This window comes from Brettanomyces bruxellensis, chromosome 9 (assembly GCF_011074885.1).
Source record: "Brettanomyces bruxellensis chromosome 9, complete sequence".
Lineage (NCBI taxonomy): Eukaryota > Fungi > Ascomycota > Pichiomycetes > Pichiales > Pichiaceae > Brettanomyces > Brettanomyces bruxellensis.
In genome coordinates, this window is record NC_054690.1 from 2,980,414 (window position 1) to 3,004,949 (window position 24,536).

The 24,536-nt window shown below is 37.2% G+C and overlaps 10 protein-coding genes and 1 non-coding gene across 11 annotated transcripts; 5 read left to right on the forward strand and 6 right to left on the reverse strand.

Annotated features, from left to right (window-relative positions):
- Positions 1 to 34: 34 nt before the first annotated feature.
- Positions 35 to 3,815, reverse strand: BRETT_003105 (uncharacterized protein; the record flags this gene model as incomplete). Its single annotated transcript, XM_041281619.1, has 4 exons — positions 35 to 55; positions 365 to 895; positions 1,775 to 1,807; positions 1,890 to 3,815. 4 exons carry the CDS (start codon positions 3,813 to 3,815, stop codon positions 35 to 37), a joined length of 2,511 nt encoding a protein of 836 aa, XP_041139410.1.
- A 393-nt stretch (positions 3,816 to 4,208) lies between these two features.
- Positions 4,209 to 6,749, forward strand: BRETT_003106 (uncharacterized protein; the record flags this gene model as incomplete). The annotated part of the gene is made up of 1 exon (XM_041281620.1): positions 4,209 to 6,749. One exon carries the CDS (start codon positions 4,209 to 4,211, stop codon positions 6,747 to 6,749), a length of 2,541 nt encoding a protein of 846 aa, XP_041139411.1.
- A 333-nt stretch (positions 6,750 to 7,082) lies between these two features.
- Positions 7,083 to 8,372, reverse strand: APR1 (aspartic proteinase precursor; the record flags this gene model as incomplete). Its single annotated transcript, XM_041281621.1, has 1 exon — positions 7,083 to 8,372. One exon carries the CDS (start codon positions 8,370 to 8,372, stop codon positions 7,083 to 7,085), a length of 1,290 nt encoding a protein of 429 aa, XP_041139412.1.
- A 4,418-nt stretch (positions 8,373 to 12,790) lies between these two features.
- Positions 12,791 to 12,863, forward strand: BRETT_003108. Its single transcript has one exon. It is a non-coding gene; the product is annotated as a tRNA-Lys (tRNA).
- A 177-nt stretch (positions 12,864 to 13,040) lies between these two features.
- BRETT_003109 (uncharacterized protein) lies at positions 13,041 to 14,147 on the forward strand (the record flags this gene model as incomplete). Its single annotated transcript, XM_041281622.1, has 1 exon — positions 13,041 to 14,147. One exon carries the CDS (start codon positions 13,041 to 13,043, stop codon positions 14,145 to 14,147), a length of 1,107 nt encoding a protein of 368 aa, XP_041139413.1.
- Positions 14,148 to 14,347: 200 nt separating this feature from the next.
- On the reverse strand, positions 14,348 to 15,052 carry BRETT_003110 (uncharacterized protein; the record flags this gene model as incomplete). The annotated part of the gene is made up of 1 exon (XM_041281623.1): positions 14,348 to 15,052. One exon carries the CDS (start codon positions 15,050 to 15,052, stop codon positions 14,348 to 14,350), a length of 705 nt encoding a protein of 234 aa, XP_041139414.1.
- Positions 15,053 to 15,630: 578 nt separating this feature from the next.
- Positions 15,631 to 16,791, forward strand: BRETT_003111 (uncharacterized protein; the record flags this gene model as incomplete). The annotated part of the gene is made up of 1 exon (XM_041281624.1): positions 15,631 to 16,791. The coding sequence occupies one exon, from the start codon at positions 15,631 to 15,633 to the stop codon at positions 16,789 to 16,791; it is 1,161 nt and encodes a 386-aa protein (XP_041139415.1).
- Positions 16,792 to 17,382: 591 nt separating this feature from the next.
- On the forward strand, positions 17,383 to 19,299 carry BRETT_003112 (uncharacterized protein; the record flags this gene model as incomplete). Its single annotated transcript, XM_041281625.1, has 1 exon — positions 17,383 to 19,299. The coding sequence occupies one exon, from the start codon at positions 17,383 to 17,385 to the stop codon at positions 19,297 to 19,299; it is 1,917 nt and encodes a 638-aa protein (XP_041139416.1).
- A 217-nt stretch (positions 19,300 to 19,516) lies between these two features.
- Positions 19,517 to 20,959, reverse strand: RBV1 (RUVB-like protein; the record flags this gene model as incomplete). Its single annotated transcript, XM_041281626.1, has 1 exon — positions 19,517 to 20,959. The coding sequence occupies one exon, from the start codon at positions 20,957 to 20,959 to the stop codon at positions 19,517 to 19,519; it is 1,443 nt and encodes a 480-aa protein (XP_041139417.1).
- Positions 20,960 to 21,178: 219 nt separating this feature from the next.
- Positions 21,179 to 21,883, reverse strand: BRETT_003114 (uncharacterized protein; the record flags this gene model as incomplete). Its single annotated transcript, XM_041281627.1, has 1 exon — positions 21,179 to 21,883. The coding sequence occupies one exon, from the start codon at positions 21,881 to 21,883 to the stop codon at positions 21,179 to 21,181; it is 705 nt and encodes a 234-aa protein (XP_041139418.1).
- Positions 21,884 to 22,354: 471 nt separating this feature from the next.
- Positions 22,355 to 24,064, reverse strand: BRETT_003115 (uncharacterized protein; the record flags this gene model as incomplete). The annotated part of the gene is made up of 1 exon (XM_041281628.1): positions 22,355 to 24,064. One exon carries the CDS (start codon positions 24,062 to 24,064, stop codon positions 22,355 to 22,357), a length of 1,710 nt encoding a protein of 569 aa, XP_041139419.1.
- Positions 24,065 to 24,536: the final 472 nt, after the last annotated feature.

Below are 24,536 nucleotides of genomic sequence, written 5' to 3' on the forward strand. Positions count from 1 at the left end.
GTGACAAAAGAAACCCATCACAATAACAGAATGCTCATTTCTCCTTCTTGAGAGCCTGATCTTGAATATAATTCTTGATTTTAGGTTTAACAGCTAATTAAATAGCTTTGCTTATAAGTTCATTGCAAGTTTCTGTATCATGTATATACATTGCTTTCTTAAGAGTCTCATAGCATTATTTTTCTGGTATATTAGCTTTAAAATTCTGACACTTATGTCACTGACAAAAAGAAAAGCATTCACATTTTGTGATGATGCACCCAATTTATTGAGTGAATCAATAATTTCCTTTTCTTCTCCTACGGACCCATCTATGATGAAACTCTGAAGTTTTAAAAAAGTGCCATGTTCCAGCAATACAAACTCCATTTGTGCGAGTATCATAATAGCCAAAGTTCATGACATTCTCAGATGATTCATCTTTGGGTATTCCAACTGCTGTACATCCAACCTTCGTATGTCCATATTTATCCCTGAAACCAATACTGGAATCTGGATAACAGCAGATCCTAGAGGTGCGGTCCATTATCAACAGAGGTTTCTCCATAATCATAACCCTAAATATATTCCTATTACATAATAGAATGGCACTATTCCCACCCATTATGAATCGTTTAGCAAGTAACCCGTTGCTTCCCAAAATCAATTGTTCCATTTTTGTGACATCATGCTCCCAGTTTCCCGTACTTTTATACTTAGCCCTATATTCCATAACCTCTGGAGCATTTTGATACACAGACCTAAAAAAGCTTAGGTCAATGTTAAGAAAGTCCCAGTCATCAATTATAGATTGAGGAAGAGTGCGTCCAAGAATTTTCCGAACAGATGAAGGTGTTGCTTTAGAAACGTACTTACAAAGTCCACGGATTTTTGCACGAAAAAATGGAGGATTTAGCTTTGAAAAAAAAAAAAAAAAAAAAAAAAATCATCATGCTTGCCTTATATATATATATGTGGATGTATAGTGTGAAAAGTTATTTTCTCCGTTTCAAATGATATTCGAAGGGTACCAGAAAATGTGCAACCAGGTATGTCTTTCTTCCTATCCATTTTGCAGCATAATTGACATTCGTATAAAGCCGATCATTTGCGGCCCTTAAAAGATGTTTTCTTTGAATGCTACGTCATTAAAAATGATGAAGAATCTCTTGAATGACATAGTAATGGAACATCAACCCGCGTTGAAACAAAAGAAAGCAATTTTCGAAAGTATAAGTAAATCATCATTTTCGATACCTGAATATGTGTAATCTAAGGCCTTGACTACTAAATCACTGGGGTCAGATATTCCTTTGTATAGATCTGCTAGCTGAATGCCACCTTTGACGTGAGATAACAGTTCATCAAACTGTATCTGATTTAAATTATGTGGCGGAAGCACGGGTTCCACAACGGGGTGCTTACGCTTCCTACCTCTGGTCTCTTTCCTTTCAATGTACCATTGTTAGCATGGTTAGTACTAGCATCATCTGGAGATTGTACCTAAGATGTACGAGTTGTATTATAAAGTTATATGAAAAATGTCACCCAAGCGAGTGTAAGTGAAGAGGATAAAGTGTAATTTTTTTTGAGGTTGTAGTAACCAAGACATTTTCTATGAAAGTTTTGCAAACAAAAAAAACGTCGATCGACGAAAAATTGAAGGGAATCCTTAAGACCGAGCGCGCTCAGTTTTTTTTTTGGATACTATGGTGTATCAAAAATTGCTGCACGATTCGAATTTAAATTTTAATTCAGAAGTTTGTTTTGAAAAAAATTTTGAGAAATTGCAAACCTGGTCAGTCACCTTAATGCATAATTCATCGACCTGTTTGTCTTGTCTAGTGGTCATCTACAAGTTCTCTAAGAGCCATCGTAGCATAAGTCGACGACGGTAATTGCATCTTTACGATCAACGCTTCTTTAGCGCCATCTGGAAATCCTTGATTGATCCTAGGAATCACACTTTCGGGTTCTCCCCTTAACTGTGCAACCTTCCTCATTTCTAGAAGTTCTAGATCTGTCTTAACCAATTCGTCTGTAAATGTATTATATCTTCTAATGGTGTATGTCAAGCCAGATACTTTTGCAACGATGTGCCTGTAAGATCCCGGTAATGAAAATTCTCTAACCCTTCTCGACATATTAAATGGATCAAGTCCGTCCTTTTTCATGATATCAATATAAGCATTTTTCAGATCACGATTTTCTGGATACTGAACGCTGTATCCAGGAGTAGGAAGCACAATGTCGTATATAGTATATTTACCATCATTTATATCCTCCTTTGTGACTACATGAGTTTCTGTGGTATGCCTTTGCTTCACATCTTCAGCCCCATCATCGTCCTCGACCGACCTTGTTATCAACACCACATCGCCTGGCACGACTTTCAAACCAAAAAGTTTGATTCGGCAAGATGTCACACAATTCCAAACATATGATTGATAAGCATGCCCATACATTATTCTGAGGTTTCTCGGAATGCCCATTATTGCATTAAAGTATGATCCAGATGAATATTCACCATCTTCTTCCTTTTTTGTATGGCTTAATCTGCTTAAAATGGAAAATTCGGCGCTGCATTTTCTTGGCATTTTCTTCAACGATAATGCAGCATCTTTCGTCTGAGCCCATATTCTTCGAGAATCCTTAGATGAAGGAACGACAACTTCCTGTTCGCTCAAAATCAATTCCGCAGCATTCTTCCACCGACCATTCAAAATCTCTTTACCAACTAAATGTGTTGAAACTGAAAAGGTTCCAAATCTTTGCATTCCAAAGTAGTTAATAAATCCATTATCCCGAAGAGAATCAAGAATTGGTTTGGCAGCCTCTTCCAACGTAGATGATGAATCAGCGGGCTCTGCATCCCTAATTGTAATCAAAAATTCATTACCGCTTAAGGCTGCAAGATTTATTGGGGTATCTGAATACTCAAAGCAGCCAATCCTGCAATTTCTAAGAATATTGTTTAATGAATTTGCCCTCTCAATTGACACATTTTCTAGCGAGGCTCTTTGGACAGTAACTCCTCGCCTGTCTTTCGTACCGGCATATCTCACATACTTCACGGGAATTTTCAATATACGGGAAAGAATGCCTGCAACCTCCATTGTTTCCTTGTTTTCTTTATACATATTAAATTGCAAAAAAGCCTTTCTAGGACCAAGATTATGCTTCAACTTCGGTTCCGTTGCCTTCTCACTGTCATTATTATTTCTTCTAGATTTCCATCTGAAAGAGTCTTTACCTATGTTAATTTTATCGTCTTCTGTTGTTGCAGTCTCAAATATGCCATCAAACGCTTTTCTAATTAGCTTATGAACACGAGTTCTTGTTTCTTTATCAGGAAAGCTTAACTTAGTTTGCATTTTCGCTTTTGATCCAACCAAGGATATTAGCTTACGAGCATCATCTTCACCAATCAGTTTTACAAGCTCTTCCTTATCCTCAGGTGCCACTTGAAGTGACTTCTTGTTGTTATCGCAACTTTTTGCTTTATTATCATTTACTAGTCTTTCTTTGTCCTCGTTCTCCTTCCTCTGTTTCTTCCTTATAGGTTCAAATCCAAGATCATTCAAATGCAGCACCTCACCTTTGCGCGTAATTTCAAAAACCTGAAAGTCTGTATAACGTTGTTTAAGTACACCTTTTATGCGCTTTTGATCACCCTTGAAAACAAAATCAGTAATTCCAACATCAGTCTCTCGAATCCCGGATTTTGGCTTATAGGGCTCTTTCTTTTCACAACTGTCAGTTCTTGATCTTTTTTTAGAAGGACCGGATACTATGGTCTCAGAATTTCGCTTCTTTGGCTTATCCAGATCAGACATAATGATACTTATCTAAACGATGAATCAATATTACTTTGGTCTAAGAGTGCATGCACTAAGGCAGGACATCTATGAAAATATGAATCTGAAAATTTTTAGGCAAAAAATTTATGCCGAGTTAATATCTGCGCCCTGAAGAACGGCCGAAGTGGGGGAAAAAAGCTATTGCTCTTCACATTCTCGCGACTCCATCGATTAACTGTGTGATACGCGTTAAAAACGTGCAGCTTGTCCAGTTTGAAACAAGATCCATGTTATTTGCAATCAACCAACAACTAGCTGTTCTTATACCTAAAAATCTAGTCTCCAAAATTATATTCCAATTTTTGGAATATTTGAATTTATTTAGTTGTACCTTTGTCATCTTTGTGAACAGAATAAAGCACGATCTTCATGGCAGATATTTTGCGTCCATTTAACAAACGAGTCAAGCAAAAGCTGACATACAAACAGCGTAAAGCACAGAAGTTACATTTAACCCCAGTCACACAACCGACTCAGCCAAATGCCTATAATCCTCGAACAGATCATTTAGTTGATGAACTGGTGAAATCAGGGGTTGTTTGTCGATTGATTTGCACCACCACGATGAGTGGTGGAAATATATATATTGACATCAAACTAAAGGAGGATGCCGATAATGACAGGCAGGAATGGATTTTTGGAAGAAGGTCTGAAGTGTGTGATTATGTTCTCCCTACAAAGAGCAATAGGATCAGTAATAGACATTTCAAACTTTGGATGAATTTAAGTGACCGTCATTGGAGCCATGATTCCAACATGATGATTCAGGATACTTCTACAAATGGAACGTGGGTTAATGGTTCCAAGTTAATAAAGGGTACTAATTATATTTTGACACAAGGTGATGAGATTAGCATAGGAATTGGTGTTCCTGCTGATGTCATTCGATTTGTGGTTCATTTTCCTAAGGCAGGCGCAGAAGATGGGGCGGTTGGTAAAGCTGAAAACTCAATGTCTGAATTAAATTTATCAAATGTCAAAGAAGAAGGCAAGAAATTGGTAGCATCTGACCATAGTATAAAGCCTAACATTAGAAGATCGTCCGAGTTGCCTAAGCAGGAGAAAAATGGTATATTTGCAGATTTTATAATACGCGATGAGATCGTTGGATCTGGAGCATTTGCTACAGTTAAAAAGGCCATAGAACGCAAAACAGGAAAAACATTTGCAGTAAAAATTATATCCAAGAAGAAAGCGTTAACTGGTGCACTAGAAGGTGTGAGTAGGGAATTGAAGATTTTACAGAAGCTGCATCATCCAGGGATTGTTGCGCTGAAAGCTTTTTATGAGGACGAGTCATCTTATTACCTCGTTATGGAGTATGTTCCTGGTGGAGACTTGATGGACTTCGTAGCTTCCTATGGAGCTGTTGGCGAAGCAGCCGGTAGAGAAATCGCTCGTCAAATACTTCTCGCCATCCGATATGTCCACTCTAAAGGTATATCACATCGAGATTTGAAACCAGATAATATCCTGATTGCTCAGGACGATCCTGTTACCGTAAAAATAACTGATTTTGGTTTAGCGAAAGGACAGGAAAAGGGTGGTGTAATGAAAACCTTTTGTGGAACTTTGGCTTATTTGGCACCGGAGGTAATAACGGGAAAATATGGTTCTGTAAAAAACGGAAAGAAACGATACTTGGGAAACGGTAAATCTTTAGAGGACTCTTATTCCAATAAAGTAGACATGTGGTCAATTGGATGTCTCTTATTTGTCATTTTGACTGCACACCTCCCATTTAGTGGATCAACGCAGGAGGCTTTGTTCAAAAATATCACTACAGGGAATTATCATGAGTCATTGCTCAATGAAAACGGGGTCTCTATTGAAGGAAGAGATTTTTTAAATCGATTACTTGAAAATGATGTATCGCTTAGACTAAATGCTAAGCAAGCACTACAGCACCCATGGATTTGTGAAATTTGTCCACAAGATTCACAAGTTAGTCTATCGCAGAGCCAGTCGTATCAACAAAGAATGTCACAGGCATTTTCTCAACGTGCACGTAGGGAAAAAATGGAGCCACTACTTGAATCGAAGGCTGAAAGCCCTTTGCAAGATCATGTCGATGAAAATTTGATTCCCCTTCCGGTGACACCAGTTCAGCAAATAGGGTATTCACAAAGAGAAACTATCATTAATGCGACATCACCGCTCGCGATAAATGGTAGTGCTACTTTTTGCTCCGGCAAGGGCGTTCAAATTGATGGCCAGCTAACAGGAAATTTTGGTGCCAAAAATAAAGCTCCTGCTGAAGATGAAAAGATGTCTCATCATGATTATCAAGCTCTTCCAGGTACTTTCTTGACTCTAAAATTAGTGTCACCTCCTGGAAATATGAACGTGAAATCTATTATACATATTAAGCAAGGTACACTAGCATTTTTCGCCGGGAGGTTTAATAATTTAGACTATACCCTTGCAGACGAACGAATTTCCAAACTGCATTGTACTATCATCAAAAAAAGGCATCCAATTAAAGCACCATCAATTTACGAGTCGCCAGCTATGGGACTGGAAGATATTTGGCTATTGGACAGCAGCACCAATGGTTGCTTTATTGGAAACCGGAAGGTAGGTAAGGGGCATAAAGTGAAAATACATAATAATGACATGATCAGTCTTTTTAGAGACAGGCAGAATAGGGATGAAATCATTTACAGAGTTATAATCGATGACGGTACGGGTCTTTTTAATAGGGGTGAAAATGTTAACGATAACACGGAACCAATTGTACCAATTAATACAGGGGATTCCCTCTTACTCAAGGCAAAAATGACGGAGTGCATGAAACATGGCAAATTGTATACTCCTCGACAATGTTCAAATTCATATGCGAAAAAGCGTAGTAGAGATGATTTGGATTCAAGAACTGGTGTGCTTAATCCAAAAAGGCAAAAAAAATGAGCATGCCGAAGTGCTTCAACGTGTATCAGACATTGTGCACTCTACACGACTTTTTCTATATTTCGATATTTGTGCTTTTTTACAGTTTACGCTAAAGCACAAAAGTCTTATTCAAATAACCCAGTATAATAGAAAACAAAACTTAATAAGATAAAAATGATCAAAAAGCATATATAAAACAAAAAACTAATAATAATGCTGAGATAAGGTAATAAAAAAAAACTAATAGGTGAAGGACGACCTCATAGCGGAGCTTCTAGCAAGTTGGTAATGAATGGGATAAACTTGGTAAATAGGAGAAAGACCTTTACGTGTGAATAAGAACATTTAAATTCAGATGGCTTTAGCCAATCCAACAGCATCTTTTCCCAAATCGTAAACCGAGTAGTATCTTCTAAGGAATGCATCACCAATTATAGCAAGTGGTCCAATTGGTTCTGGCATATCCATTCCCGTAAACGCAGACATGCATGAACCGGAGACCTCCAAAGTATAATCGTATGGAGATAGGGTAAAATTATATCCTCCAAAAGTCAATGTCAAGTCAGGAAGTGAATCCCTCTTGTTACAGTCAACTGTATACTGACCAGACCAAGACTTCTCGGCTCCGATCTCTGAGTTCAAAATTTCGGCAAGCTGGGATGGTAGGACGATTAATGATGTACCGGTATCTATAGCGGCACCGTGGCTTTGCAATTCAGCGTATTCATCGCCAAGTCCAATGCCTTCAAATTTCACCTCCCAGTAAGCCTTTCTTCTGACTGGTAGCCAGGTAATTTTGCCTGTGAATTTGGAGTCATCAATACCACCAAATGTGCAAACGCCACCATCTTCGGTCTTCGAAGTGTCTCCCAAGTAAAATGAAAATTGCGGATTGTCAAGCAATCCGGAATTAATGGCATTATAGACAGGGGGAACAATATGATTAACAGAAATAGTATCGTATCCTAAACCTAAAATTCCATCAAATTTTCCGAAGGCAAAAGCCAATCCCGGCTCTTCTGTTGCCTCGGCGAAATCCTGATTAGTAATTTCTAAGTCACTAATTTTAAGAGTGTCTTGAGAAATGTACCCTTTCATAGAGCCAGAACCATATTGAATTGAAAACTCGCTGCCATTCTTTTTGTATGTGGATGACTGCTCGTGATCGTATTTGGTATGCAAATAGCAGGCAAGAGATGCACAATCACTAGAAGGGACCCAAAGATTTGAAGAGCCGGTATCCAAAATAACTTTGAATTTCTGACCGGGAGTTCCCAATTCAATTTCACTGAAGTATTGGGCATTCATATAATTGGTCAACGGTGAATCGTGACCTCCCATAATTAAAGCATCAGAAAACTCAGATGGTTCATTCTCAACAAATGGAACGAATGCTTTCTGAGACTTCTGTTCGGAAGACAGGACATGGTTATCTCTCTTCTCTATTTTCTTTGTAAATCTTTGGAAGGTTTCAATGTATTTACTTTTTAAAGACTGAACGTATTCAGGAAATGTGACGCCTTTAAATGTGCCCGCGTCCGGATTTTTCTTCAATTGCAATGTATGAACAGCAGCATCGGCAGAATGGCAGTAGCTGAGGGCTAGTGCAATTGTTGAGATAACAGTTAAAGAAAGCTTCATGGTTAAAAAGGAAGGAAGTTGACCAAGTTGCGTTCTCCAAAGGCAATTTTAATCGTATGAAAGCAATAAAAGAAATAGATAACCCGGTTCAATGTTCGTTAAGTCTGATCTGATGAAGAAAGAATGTCGCTATCAGTAGAAGAAATGTTGTATCGATTGTGGGAGAATTAAATAAAAACGAAAGTGTGTGCGAGGGCTATATAGGATAAAACCTGGTGTGGCCGAGGGATGTTTCCACACTTAATATTCTGTTACTTTTTTTTAATTGAACTTGCCATTCAAAGCCAGTATTTAAGGCAGCAATCAACAGGACCTGATAATATTTGTACGAGGGCCAAAAAAAAAAACTGTAGTTATTGTGCAGACTACGAATAAAAATAGTTTCCAGTATCTGCAGTAAGATGGCGGACATCATCACCAAAGGGGAAATAGGGCTTTACTATTCGGATTTTTTGCGTGGGAGCGTACAATATTATTTTGAATGCACTGTATTGTTCAATCCAAGAATGAAAACTTTATAAGGTAAATACTAAGTAGAGGTAGTAATTGTCTACTTTTTTATTTTTGTTGGTGAGAGATAATTGATATCTTCCTTCTTCTGTTACTATAATATAAGTCTTATCGCAGAAAAAATTAAAAAATTAAGCTTTGCTAATCAGGTCTTCACATTTTATCTATTCATCTTCAACCCTGATATAGACCATCAATTTCAATATATATTATAGCCCTATATATTATAGATTCATGAAGAGTGAAATAAAATAGTGTTTGCAAAGTGTTCTGTTGCTGTGCTATTTCATCATGTAATGCTTAACATTCCTATCAAACCAACTTATAGATCCAAGCTATGTAGGTACCCCAAAATTACTAGATATTTTGCCTTATTGGCTATCGCTTGCTCGATCACGGTTTTACTCGCATCTAATTAGTTTTAGTTTAAGTTTCTAATAGATATTGTTTTCTTTATTGATCCGAGGAATTATCAAATAGGCTGAAGATATTCAAAATTTTTTAAAGAACTAACGTCAACGAGATCATTTTTCCAGATATTATGGACAAACGTGTAATTCCTTTAAAGTAACGGTGAACATACGTTCACCAGTAGGGAAAAAATAGAATGAATGTCGTTATTGTTATTTTCAACGTTACTAAAGATAACTAAAGCAATGATCCTGAAAACTGATTTATTTATCTTAAATTTTATAAAATTTTTAATATTCATATCGTCATAAGAAAAGCGAACATAAAATTTGAGGAAGTAACGGACTCGCTGATAGTTGCATCTAAAACTACCTCGGCTAATTCTATACCCAGAATGGCCTTTCTCAAAAGAAATAAGAGCATCTAAGCACATGTATTTATCCATTTGATGTATCTTTTTATACATTATTTTTACCTCTAGGACTTAGTATCTTTGTTAAAGTTCATGGGCTTGGATTTTAATATAGTACTTGATTTTCGATGTAGTATATAAAGCATTTGTGTAGCAAAGCATGCAAGCAGGAAGATATTCACATTTTACATGAATTTGGTTCTACTCTTATGTGATGTTACAACTGTAACATCCTTGTTAATAAGGAATTTGTTGTTTTAAGACTGTTCCGTTTTGATTCCAAAACAATAGAAGAGTAGAACATTGAAGTTCTAAGTAGAACAAGGTTTATTGTCTACACAGTCGTGTAAGAAGAAGAATGACAATTATATAAAGACAAGATATCCTCTTGTGTCTATACTAAATCTTATGTACAAGTTATATGCTGTAATTGATACGTCGACAGTCGCGTCTTCATAAAGCTACCCTGTCTTGTTCATATCCAAGAAAACCTAGCTCATTTGGATTAAAGGTATTTAAGCACGTGCATTTCCCCTTTTTTATCTGTTAAAGTTAGTGTTACCAGATTTGTTTAATATCTCGTGGTATATAACTTGTAAATATGATTTGGTATAGAGACAAGAGGATATCTTGTCTATATATATTTGTCATTTTTCTTCTTATACGACAACATAGACAATTCTAGCCTTGTTCTTCTTAGAACCTCATTGTTCTATCCTTCCATTGTTTTGACATTATCCTGTTCATTTTACCTTCTTACTTAGTTCTTTTACTTTTATACTTTTCCTTTCTTTAGCCTGAAAAATGCTCAATACTGGTTATAACACAAACTTCATAAAGTAATTGGTGTCACACTTAAACCAATTAACTAAAATATTACACATAGTATAAAAACAAGATTTAATTCTCAGAAACAGAATTATGGCCTATTCCACTTCTGCGGAAAAATATCTCTTATATGTATGTACTACTTTTTCTTTATATACTATGTGTCTCTTAAAAGGGACGACGACTTTATTGTGTAATTTGCAATACATATTCATATAAAGAAAACCATCTTGAAGTGATCGTTCAGCTGAAACCAAGAGTAACCTTCGGGTTCCCGCTGGATTACAAACGTGTTCGTAAGGACCCTATTTTGTTATGGGGGTCATTCCATGCAACAGAAGTTTTTTCTATATCCGAATAATGTGGCAAATCCCATTCATAACCTTGGGCATCTGCGTGCTCGGTAGTGCGACGGCACAGGGGTATGCGAGCAATTAAGCAGATACAAATGTCGCACGGGATTTATATACTCTGACACATCAAGTGGAATCGAACTAGTTGTATTGCAAAATAGGCTATCGGGTCTCGTCCCTTCGTAGAAGAAACAAGCTATATAAAAAGAGGTAAAGTAAAGTAAAAATAAAAAGGAAAATAAAGTGAGGTAATCATGCATAATATAAAAAAAAAGGTTTAATTCTCAGAAATAGAATTATGATCGCGCATAATTATTTTTCTGCTGATTCCCTGACATACGCAGTTAGTGCATTTTATCCAGGATTGTCTCTAATAGATATTATTCTAAATCTTCGTTAATTTAGAATAGGTTCAGATCTTAAAAAAATAAATCTAATGACATATAATAATAGATTGCCTAATACTAGGTAATATTGTCGGAACCTATGAGTTATAATAATGTTTTATATGTTAATAACGCATAAAGGTTCAACTGGTATTTGATTTATAATATGTGGATCAAATTAATGTTCAGACAGATATAAGAAATAATTCGCGGGGAAATTTTTCCTGTGAAATAAATTTCTCCCTAATCTACTTTCGGCTGAGAATGACCTATTCCACTTCTGCGGAAAAATATCTCTTATATGTATGTACTACTTTTTCCTTATATACTATATGTCTCTTAGAAGGGACGACGACTTTATTGTGTAATTTGCAATACATATTCATATAAGGAAATCCATCTTGAAGTGATCCTTCAGCTGAAACCAAGAGTAACCTTCGGGTTCTCGCTGGATTACAAACATGTTCGTAAGGACCCTATTTTGTTATGGGGGTCATTCTATGCAACAGAAGTCTTTTCTATATCCGAACTATATGACCAATCTCGTCCATAACCTTGGACATCTGCGCGCTCGGTAGTGCTACGGCACAGAGATATGTGAGCAATTAAGCAGATACAAATGTCACACGGGATTTATATACTCTGACAAATATTCTCATATGTCCGACACACTCTGACAATCTTAATTACATCATAACATTCTAAATACATTATTTTACAACATACAATATTTCCTCTTTTAGTGCTTTGATTCAACACTTCAAAACAAACACACAAAACACTTTGTACATAAATAATCTAAAATAATTTAGGTTCATATTAAAACTTGCATAACGTAAAAACTGTAAGGGGTCAAGCCAAGCGCATATTGGTTTAAAGCCAGATAAAATATTAATGAATTCATTTACCTGATTAGGTAACACGGAAAGATATAAATAGTTTCCGAAATAATTTATGAGAAGCGCGAATAAGAAATAAAGCGTACTGAAAGGATAGTGACCCGAAGGACAATAAGAAAGAGCTACATCGGAATAAGCTGACTAATATTCGTGTGGCGACTGCATATGCAAAACAACAGGTTTTTGCATGATCGCGGGTTATGCTGAATTCACATAATGTGATGTTCCCAAACAGGATGGATTCCTCTTTGGCATATAATTTGTTATTGTATGAAATTGGAAGAGAAATGGAAGAAGTGTCATTCTCCATTTAATATAAATATGCGCCCTTGCCCTCCTTTGATACAGAGGCAAGGTTAGATTATGATTTAGTTATTTTTGAAGAAAGGGAGATGGAAAAGATAAGTTATTAGATAGAATAATGAATGAATAGAATGATTCATAGAGAGCTATGAGATAAGAGATATGAAAGGATACGAGAAGTATCAGATAACAATCTTATTAATCTATTATATATCTTTAGACGGATTTGGTAATCATCTAAAGAATCCTTATACTTCAGGTTATTGAAAATAATATTTTGTTACCTTCAGTCCGACCTTTTACAAAAACGTTTTAAGCCTTGCTAGCTCAATCGGTAGAGCGTGTGACTCTTAATCACAAGGTTGCGGGTTCAAGCCCCGCGTAGGGCTTAATTTTTTGGTTCCTCAGTTTTTCCTTCGAAAATTGAAGGATTACAGCATTCCACGAAGATTATTTAAATCATGTAGCATCAATTTAAAGTGTCAGGAGGGATCGACTTTAGTTCATATGTGCGATTACGGGGGGTTTCGATAACTTCTGATAATTTATTCGAAGTTTAGGTAGGTATGCGTCCATGGAGTAATGACCAAGTTCTTTTATGGTTGAGAAATTCTGGTTACACAGATGAGATTGTTAGCGCATTCCGGTCACATAATATTACAGGCTTGGTACTACCTTTCCTGAATACAGAGGAATTGAAGGAAATGGGGATTCCGAATCTCAGAATAAGATTGAAATTGATGAGGGATATCAGTACTGCTTTATCCGAGTTAAATAGTGGCTTTCTTTCCTTTGAAAGCGATCATCCTGTTATGTCGCAGCTTCAATCCACAATCATGGCTACCTCGTTGATCAACATTCTTTCTCAAAGCATTCGAGATGAGGTTATTTTGGGCTCAGAAAATGATAACAAATCACTTCTGCATCAATTTACAAAATTGAGGGAGGATCTTCTTCCAATTCTCAAGGAGTTGAAAGATAAAAAACCATTACCAACGCCGGCTGGAGGTTCGGATGTGAATTTAAAGTATAACCATGCATCACTAACACGAGAGCAAATTCAGGGTACACTGCAACAGAATGAAATAGATGATCACCAAAAGTATAGAGGGAATACAATGTCTGATGGAGCGACTATTACTAGCTCCCGAAGCGACCTTAGAAACAGTAGATTATCAGAGATAGATAATCAAGACCAGGAAACTATAAATTCATTATCTTCAGCTATATCTAGCGCTGAACTCCTGACTGCATTTACCGCTGTGAAAGAGAAGCCTCGAATTGTTCCCTCTGGAAGAAATGCTCCAGTTAGGAGGACCTCTTCAAACGGTTTATCTGCAGGTAAACTAAATGATATGACACACAGGTCTAGTTACAATTCTTCCAATGAACAGTTAAAACAACTTAGAGCAAGAAAAGAAGATAGATGTTACAAGATATTACAAGCTGCAATGAGAAGTCATGGCTTGGATATTTCTGAGTGGAAAAATTATGCATTGGTTATTGTATATGGTGGTGATCAGGAGCGCATACTAGGTTATGATGAAATGCCTGTGATGATTTTTAAGGAGCTGCAGGATTTAGGGCTTAATCCTTCTATGATGCTTCGTCAGGTTGACGAGGAAGATGGCCTTGATTATTCAAAGTTCGATACCCCAGGTGGCCGTTTGTAAGAGAATGTTTTTACTTTTTCTCTCCTTATGTATAAATTATGCGACAGTGAAATCTTTTTTTTTTTACAGTTCAGGTCGAAATGATATCTTCAGTTTATTCTTAAAAGCCATGTATTACCTACCTCAAAATAGAAAAATTTAAAATAAAACTTTATATCAGCGTGGTTAAAAGGGCGCAACCAGCTTATTACAATTACCATTCAATAAGGGTTAAACCTCCTCTTTTCTCTCATGGCACGGACACGTTCCTGGTCATCCTTAAACTTCTGGAGTAAATCACTGACCTCTTGTTTTTTCCTTTCCCTAATCTGAAATCTATAGAAATTATTCTTTTGTCTCTTTTGGACCTTTCTCATATATTTTTCATCATGCATAAGGTCTGCTGCTGTCTTCAAAGATCCTATAATTCCACTCTTAGTTTTTCTATGCGGACCAACAACGATAGTGAAGCCGTCTTCATCAACTTGCTCTTTCATGTCATTCAACTCTAAACTGACTTTATGCTCACGATTCTCGAACTCCTCCATAGATGAAGCAACATTGCTCGCCAATAAATTTGAATCATTCACCATGCCAGTAATTTTAGATCTATATCTGTTTGAACCAATATAAGCATTTCCAAGAATATCCCATTTCGGTATCTTTATATCGGTGTTCACTGACAAAGCAATTTTTCTAATACTATTATATGCCATATCAAGTCCAGACTTATCAAGAAACGTAACTATGCCACAACCAACTGGGATACAATTTCTTTGAACTTTTTCCCCAAAGTCAGGATTGCTGAGTTTGCTTAGATTTAAATTGACACCATAACTTATGATACTCTCAGAGTCATAGTATTCACAAAAGTGAAAGCTTTCTATATTTGCACCAAGGGATATTTCACTTATTAGACGTTTCATGGAAGCAAAACTAGATCCAACAGGTAAGTTCACAAAAAAAAGCGATCGCGTTTTCCCTTCCGGTATCTCTTTAGATACATGCTTCTTTATGAACAAAAAATGCACTAAACTTTTGAACTGTGATGTTGCGTCAAGGCGAACTGGAAGGACAGTATATCCTTTTACTTGAGTAACAGTCATTATAACCCCAAATATAAAATAAGTTCAACGTGTCTTTCAATAGGTCTATAGAACAGGACAGCGATGATTTGAGGGTATTTTTTACGTTCATGCTCAAGCTTTACTTAAAACGTGAAGAAGCTTACTTCCGGGAAGGTTTCGCGAACAAATCTGATTCGCAAGTCAAATTGGTTGATGAAAAAATTTTTATCACAATCCTATTGTGCCCTCCATAGAATATGCGAAGCCTTGCTGAAAATTGGGTGCTTTGTAAAAACAGAGGGATTTCGGCATTTAAAAATCAGGTTTGTTTATTTCTTTCACTCACTTCTTAACTTCAAAAGAATTTACCGATTTCAGATAACGAGATTGTTTTTATACTATTCAAAGATTGTTACTGATATTTAGATAACTTGGAAATGACCACTGTTGCCAAAAATACATCATCATGCCCTTCTGCTGCAGAAGAGAAACACTACTGCTCCTCTCCGTTCTGCGGGAAAGAAACGGAATCAAATCTGAAATGCCCAGTTTGCCTGAAATTTGGTCATAAGATTTACTTCTGTGGAAAAACTTGCTTTCGGAAGGCATGGCATATACACAAAAACTTTCATCCTAAGGATGATTCTGAAACCTACAATCCATTTTCAGAATTTGAATTCACCGGTGATGTGAGACCAACGTACCCATTGAGTATCAAGCCTCGTATTCCAGACAGTATCAAAAGGCCCGACTATGCATTAGATGGTCAGCCGATTAGTGAAATGAAGGCTGATCGTTCGAACAGTGTTAGGGTTCTTTCTGAAGACGAAATCAAAAAGATGAGAGTGGTCTGTAAGTTAGGACGAGAGGTGTTAGACGCAACTGCGGCTGCAATCAAGCCAGGCGTTACTACCGAGCAACTTGATGACATAATTTACGCAGAATGCATCAAGAGAAAGGCATATCCATCACCCTTGAACTACTACAACTTTCCGAAATCTGTTTGTACTTCGGTGAACGAGATCATTTGCCATGGCATTCCAGACAAAACTATTTTAAAAGATGGTGATATTGTCAATTTGGATGTCACAATTTATAAGTTTGGCTTTCATGCTGATTTGAATGAAACATATTACGTTGGAGAGAAAGCAAGAAAAAACAAAGACCTTGTTAACTTGGTTGAAACTACTAGGGAAGCTACGATGATGGCAATTTCAACTGTGAAACCGGGCACACCATTTAGACATTTTGGTGATGTCATAGAGAAGCATGCTAAAGAACATGGTCTTTCTGTTGTTAGGACATATTGTGGACATGGAATTAATAATCTCTTCCATACCTCACCCGAAATTTTACACTATGCTAATAATAAAGCACCAGGTACTTGTAAGGCAGGAATATGCTTTACAATTGAGCCTATGCTCAACATGGGAACATTTAAGGATATAAGTTGGCCCGATGACTGGACTGTTTCAACTGCAGACGGTAAGCCAAGTGCACAGTTTGAGCATACACTTTTAGTTACAGAGGATGGCGTTGAAATTCTTACCGCTAGAAACAAGCATTCACCAGGTGGACCAGTTAAAAGAATAGAGTAATGCACAATGGACTATAAAGTTATATAACCACAACGCAATTCTTTATTTCAGATTACGACACTATATCATTCAAAGAGTAGATAATACTCTTCAATGATATAACACATTTATTTACTTCAAAATTATTTTATTTTCAGGTTTGGTGATTGGGTTTAATTTCTGTACAGATTCAGAATTGTCATGAAATCCACTTTAAAATTTAGAAATGATATACTTCTGATAATAGTGAAAGTAATGCCTAACTACTTTAATAAAAGTATTATGTAACTTGAAGAATAGTTGTATAACTAGCTAATAACTGGCTAATTTACAATGTGCACCTTTGCACCTGACATGAATTTATCTACCATGTGTATGAGTTTAGGAACAAAATTTGAGCGTTTCTGATCCGGCGATCCCCAAAAAACACGTATTTCAAATGAAAGCATTCAGGAGGGAAAATTATTGGCTATTTACCGACTTCATAAATCTGAGCTATAATTTTGTTGAAGTTTAAGCCGACAGAATATTATTAAGGTATATGCTGTAGGAATGTCGTTAATTGAAAGATTACCTTCTTTGAGAGAACGGCAAGTTTCTCGATTGAAGAAAATGCTTCATCTAAATATCCAAATGGATGACAGTCCCGTATCTTCAACGAGCAAAGAGGAATTAACATGGAAGGTTCTTGTTTTGGATAGACGTTCTACAGCAATTGTGTCTTCTGTGTTGCGTGTGAATGATCTGCTAGACTATGGTATCACGATGCATGCTTTAATTGATCAAAGACGAACGTCTTTGCCTGACGTTAATGCAGTCTACTTTGTCAGTCCAACTGTGGAAAATATTGCTAAGATTATTTCTGATGTAAACAACGATCATTATGCCAAGTTTTACGTGAATTTCACCTCCAGCTTGGGTAGGTCGTTGCTTGAAGATTTTGCGAAGAAGGTTGCAGAAACAGGCAATTCATACAAGATTAAGCAGGTTTATGACCAGTACTTAGATTTCATAGTTACAGAACCAAACTTATTTTCTCTTGACATGAAAAATGTTTATGCCCAATTTTATGATCCAAAAACAGTAGAGGACGAAATTAGTGGCCGAGTGAACGAGATAGTTTCTGGCTTATTTTCTGCTGTTTTGACTATGGGATCAGTGCCTATTATAAGATCCAATCGTGGAGGTCCCGCAGAGCTAATCGCACAAAAGCTTGATCATAGACTACGAGATCATTCTATAAATACAAAGCAAGCGTTAAGATCCCCAGGGGTAAACTCTGCCAACAATTCAATACGCAATAACAAGTCTGTTCTTATACTCTTGGACAGAAATATAGATCTCGCTTCAATGTTTGCTCACTCTTGGATTTACCAGTGCATGGTCAAGGACGTTTTTAAGTTGGAAAGAAACACGATTCAAATCGAGACAAAGAGTGACAACGGTGAAACTTCTTTGAAACGGTATGATATAGATCCTCATGATTTTTTCTGGAATGAAAATGCCTCACTTCCATTTCCAGATGCGGTTGAGCATGTAGAAGCTGAACTTTCCAAATATACAGAAGAGGCAAAAGAAATATCTTCTAAAACTGGTTATTCTTCAATAAAAGATATAAATCCAAATGATGGATCTGATACAAAACATATTCAAGAGGCTATAAAGGCGTTACCTGAACTTACAAAAAGAAAAAACATTATTGATATGCATATGTCCGTGCTAACTGAATTGATCAAGGAGCTAGAGGCCAAAAACTTAGATTCATTCTTTGAGGTAGAGCAAAATATCACCGATCCCAAAGTTCAGACTCAGTTTTTGGATTTAATGAAGAAGGACACGAAAGGGGATAACTCAAAAGATAAATTGAGAACATACATAATAATGTATTTGAAGTGTGAACTACCGGAGACGTTTTGCAGTGAATGTGAAGAGATTCTAAAAGCTTCCGGGTTGGATCTTAAAGCGTTGGCATACATAAAAAGGGTGAAAGAACTTAATAAAATGTCAGCCGTTAGTACACTGGATGCTCAGAATATGAAAAAAGGGCAGGGTAGTGCTTTTGGAAATGGCAGTGCATTATTTAGTGGCCTTTCCTCGAAATTGGTGGGAATAACTAGTGAAGGCTCTTCCAAATTATCCGAGGGATTGGGGTCTTTAATATCTGGAATTAAGAAATTGATGCCGGAGAAGTCAAATCTTCCAATTACCAATATCGTGGAGGCTATACTGACTCCACAGCAAGCAAATCAGGCGTCTCTTGATATGACCGATGATTACTTATATTTTGACCCAAGTTCTACCAGAGGTGCGCATGCTAAACCCCCAAGAAGATCGTCATATGATGAAGCAATGGTATTTGTTGTAGGCGGGGGTAATTATCTTGAATATTCAAATCTGCAGGACTGGTGTAATGGCCTTAATTCGTCATCAGTTGAAGACCAACAGCGAACCATTATCTACGGTTCAACGAAAATTTGCAGTGTCGACGGGTTCTTAGAAGAATGCTCATCTCTTGGAGATAGGAACTGACTTCAATTTTTATTATTTTTAATTTTTTACTCTTTTAATTTCTTTTTATGTATCGTCCAACAGCAACTTTGACGACAACATTAAAGCCGATTATAATTTAATCAAATAAAAATACAAACTTCGCAAACCAATGCATTTTGATTCTCCAAGAACAGCTGGAACAAAAATGAATAAAGGAAAGCAGAACCTTCCAATTATATATATATACGTGGTAATATCACAAAAATTGCTTGTTCTTTTCAAGAATCTTTGTGCTCCGTTTGACGTCTAAGAAAAGATCCAGACACTCGTCAATATCAGATGCTTCCACTGTGCTTCTTCCATCCACATTAGCTATTATAGAGGCGGGCGACATAAGTTGTAAAGCATACCGCAAGGACGTGGACATGGATGTTGATGCCAACTTATCAACTGCTTCTCCAGATAAAGACAAACCTTCAACCTTTGATCTTTTCAAAATAATAGCCCTTGATTCATCATGATCATAAGGTAATGTCCTCACGATCAACAAACGATCAATCAAATCAGGTGGAATACCATGCGGCGATCTAATATCTGTTCCTCTAACAGTAGTAAGACCCCTATTAGAGGCTAGAATGACAACAGGGGCTATTTCAGACTCTAAAGCTTTGTTCAAAAATGTGAAGCATTCAATATCTAGCATATTGACTTCATCAATAAAAAGAACACCTGGAACAAGCTCAGCAACTCCTTGATCTATATATTTACTAACGACTTTATTGACTTCAGCTCTGAGTTTTTCGGTGATTTCTGTTTTTCTTGGTTTCATCAACTGACCCATCATAGAAAGGATATCCTGCCCACCTTGAGGACTGGCATTGGCAACATCCAAATCATGCAAAGATATATCCTGCACAATCTCTTTCTTCTTGTGAACATCACCTTTAGGAAGGGGAACATATTCTTCAGCTTCTAAGTCAAACTCCGTGGCATAAGCATCAGATCTACCAACACGTTTCACTGATCCGGTATTTGATTCTATATAGATGACATCACCAACGGCAACATGCTCTTTCTGGATAGCTTCATAAATGGATGGGTCAAGCTTAAGGCTTTTTGTACCTTTCGAAGTTTTAAGTCCAATAATGACATGCTTGATTGTCTTTCCATATCCACCCAATGGATTTTCAGCCTCTTCAGGTGTCAAATCAGTAACTTCACCTTCGTAAACCTCCTTTGTTTCCTTGATTCGCAATCCAATAGCTCTCCTAAAGTTCTCCATCAAAGCCTCTGTTTTTTTCACCTCTGCTGAGAATAACTCAGAACCGACAATTGGACAAAAAGGAACCTTAGGACCAAGCTCTTGGGAAATTGCCAATGCCAATGCTGTTTTGCCTGTTCCCGGAGCACCGGCCAAAAGAATGGCTTTTCCGCTCATTTTCTTTGACTTAATTAAGTCGACAATAACACCGCAGGCTTCACGAGCTTCGGCCTGATCAATAAAACCTCCATCATTTTTTTTTGCATGACCTAATTCATCTAATCCAAGCCCTTTAATGTGTGTATGTGCAGCTGTTCTACTTTCTCTTTCATTAGCCATTGCAGTAGCTGCTGCCGTAGCTGAGGCGTTTCCATTCTGCTCTCTCTTTCCTGGTGTTTTTGACACCTTAAGTGCTGATGTTGCTGTGCTATCAGTCATTATTTAAATGTTTGATTGCTCCAGTATTTGCTTGAGTAAAAGTTGTATCTTTATACGAGTAAAGGCACAAATTAGGCTTTTAACAAATCTAAAATTTTTTTGCTACTCTCGTGTTCATCCCATCATTTTTTCTAAAGTAATCTATTTAATTCTCAGACCTTTTCCAAATTTTATTATAATCATGCACACAGTCGATCGACGCGTACAGAAAAAAATTGTTCATTCTTCATGGAAAACGTAGAAGCCAGGCTTCTCGGCTACATTGAACTTCATATGAGAGTCACTCACTTCTTTTCCATTTATTGAGCACCAGCATTCAACAATATCTCCTGGATTAACAATTCCAACTCCCTTTGGTGTTCCTGTAAGAATAACATCGCCTGGATTTAATGTCATAATTGAGGACATACTACTGATGAACTTATGAATCGGAAATATCATTAAATTTGCGAGGTCACGCTGTCTATGTTCGTCATTGACCTTCAAATTCAATTCCACATTATACGGATCAGTTATTACTTCTTTTGAGAGAAGAGGTGAAATAGGCAAGAATGTATCAAATCCTTTGCTAATAGACCACGGAAGCCCCTTTCTTTTCGCTTCTGCCTGAACATTTCTTGCTGTCATATCAATTGCCAACGCATACCCCTGAATTGCATCGATCGCTTCCTTCGGCCCGAATTTATCAGGTCTTAAATTTTGGAGCCTTTTTCCAATAACGCAAGCAAGTTCAATTTCATGATGTGCAACTACATTCTTTGGAATTAAAATTGGCCCCTCGTTCTGTTTCAATATTGCCGACTGCGGCTTTATGAAAAAAAAAGGCTCCTTAGGCTTCAGATTATTAAGCTCCTTGATATGGGCAGTGTAATTCCTGCCAATACATAGGATTTTTCCTATCTTATTCACGTAACTGTAAGACATATTAATATTAACGGGAAATTGTGCCTTAAATTATCTATTTGTTAACTCTCTTCGTCGACAAGAATTAATTTGTTCGTAGTCAATACTGCGACGACAACAGTGAGGCCGGAATAGTCACAGATTAATGGGAGCGAGATCGAGCGAGAGAACAAAAAAAACACGAACAAAAAAGAATAAATTTAATTGAATTAATGAAAAAATACAAAAAAGCTATATAATCGAATACATAAAAATAAAATGCCCAAATAATCTAGGATTAAAACATAGATTACGATAAAAAAATACACATGCTGACAGGAATTACGAAATAAAGTAAATATAACAGGCGCTTGTAAATCAATAGTACCCGAGTCATTTCGTTGACATAGACTCCAAAATTCCTTTAGTAAACGTATAAAAAATGAAAAATCAAAATGTGCATCTATGCAAGTAAAAATACAAATGAAATGCTTATTTATACAGCTGAATATGCTAATTATGAATTCTAGCATTTTGATGCCTATTTATCAGGCTATTAGCACTTAATGCAACGGCAGCAGCAACAGCAGCTTGAGGAGGCGAACCTCCTTGTAAATTCAGCTCAGAAACATTTGCACTGGCTCCATTAGTGGTATTTGATGCTGGGGTGTTCATGAGGGAATTGTTCAGAGCGGAACTGTTGGAACTAACCACAGATTCTCGAGCAGATACCTTGCTCTGTGATTGGTTATTATTACCCAAGAAATTCCTGGTTGGGAGACGGGAGGTATTTAGATCATTATTATCTAATTTCGCCGGCGAAGCTATTCCTTGCAGCTGTACAGAAGGAGGGGTTGGCACATGGTGAGCTTGGGGGAGCTGCGAAACGTAATTTGTACCATTGAGCAAGGTATTTAAGGTTTCGACTCCACCAACCTGTTCTATAAGCTTTTGGCATCCCTTGTGAGCATATAAAATTGTTCTGAGGGTCAGAACATGCTCTCTGAGGATACTTATATGGGATGTTAACGTGCTATACTGGGAAGTATAGAATTGTAAATCTTCTTTCATTTTCTCAACCATTTTCTTCTTCCGCTGTCTACATTTAGAAGCTGCCAGCCTATTCCGCTCTAAGAAATTCCTTCTTTTTTCCTCCTCAGTCATATCATTACGTGATTTTCTCTTTCTACCAACTTTACCATGCTTAGCCTTTACCACATTTAATTTTGCTTTTCGTGCCTTATCATCAACTTTTTTTTTCTTATTGGCTGGCTCTTTAGCCATCTTACTGACTTCTCTCTTGCGTCTAGGTGTTGCTGAATTTGCCACGTCATCGGACATTTTAAGACCAATAATTGTTTGACCCGTTCCATCGCTGTTAGCATCTGTAGCAGACCCATCCGGGTTGGGTTGAACTGAAAGGGTGGATACGGAACCACCCGGCGTTGTGGTAAAGCTAGGAATAGATCCCATCAATCCGTTGATACTTCCAACACTTGGCAAACGTGCTGGAAGCTGCGGAACAAATCCTGTATTAGCATTTCCCCCCCTTAGCAAAGACGTGTCATCAGCGTTGATACCTTCTTTTTCCGCATAATATGTCTGCCCTAACTGAACTGCCTGCCTTTGATGCTGTTGCCGCTGTTTCTGGTGTTGAGGTTGAATACCCTGCGATTGGCGTGATGACGAATTTGGCAACATTTGGGATGTCTGTGGCCTAACACCTTGGGCAGAATCTGCCAATGCTGGTATATTAAAGTAAGGTGATGTTGCACTACCTGGGGTAACTCCAGCTCCTAAAAGGGCCGACCAAATACCTGGGGTCCCAGGCAATGATCCTCCACCAGGTGTCAGCATTCCTACCAGCGGTGGAAGTACGCTGGTCGGCGGTAATCTTCTACTTCCACCTGGTGTTAATATTGGCGGCGAAATAGATTGCGGAAATACTTGCTGTGTTATGCCATTTTGATTCGTTCTTGTTGCATGACTCTGCAAAAAGGAAGACGACGTTCCTTGGTTGGAGTTTTGTCCTCGAACGCGACTATTGCCTTTAACCTTATTTTGAGCGAAAGATTGCTCGAAAGGGTTAGGCTCCAAATCTAATGTCTTCTTAGATGACGTTGAATTCTCCCTCGCTGAAGAACCAGAATGCACCTTTGCTGAAAGATCACCAATGGACTTGGCTGTTTTATCTGCAGCTGAGGCACCTGAGGATGATGTCATAATGACTCAACACCTAATTATTTCGCTTATTTAGATGCTTTTGGAAGTGTGCGAAAAAAAAAACGACACCAAAGTTATATATGATATTTTTTGTAGCGTTTACCTAGTTATCTATGTATGTTTGAACTGATATGGGAACAAATGCTTGAAGTGTTGTTGTTCAAATTTATTATCAACATGTTCATTTTAGACCGGCAGAGAGAAGGAAGCATTGGGTGAGGGAAGGGGGAGAAAAAACGGGAAAAAAAAAAACGTTTATTTCCATTTTTAATTTTTGGGAAAACGGAAAATTAATTCAACGGCAAAAAGTCCATTATTCGGCTACAGGAAATAAATTATCTTGTGGTGCTTCAAAAAGAACCCCCAAGAAAAGAAATAAATGTGTGCCAATTAATCCTTGGACACACTCACCTTTTGTGGATGTCGTGATCACCATACGTATGATAGATAATCTAGAAACAATTTGATTGAG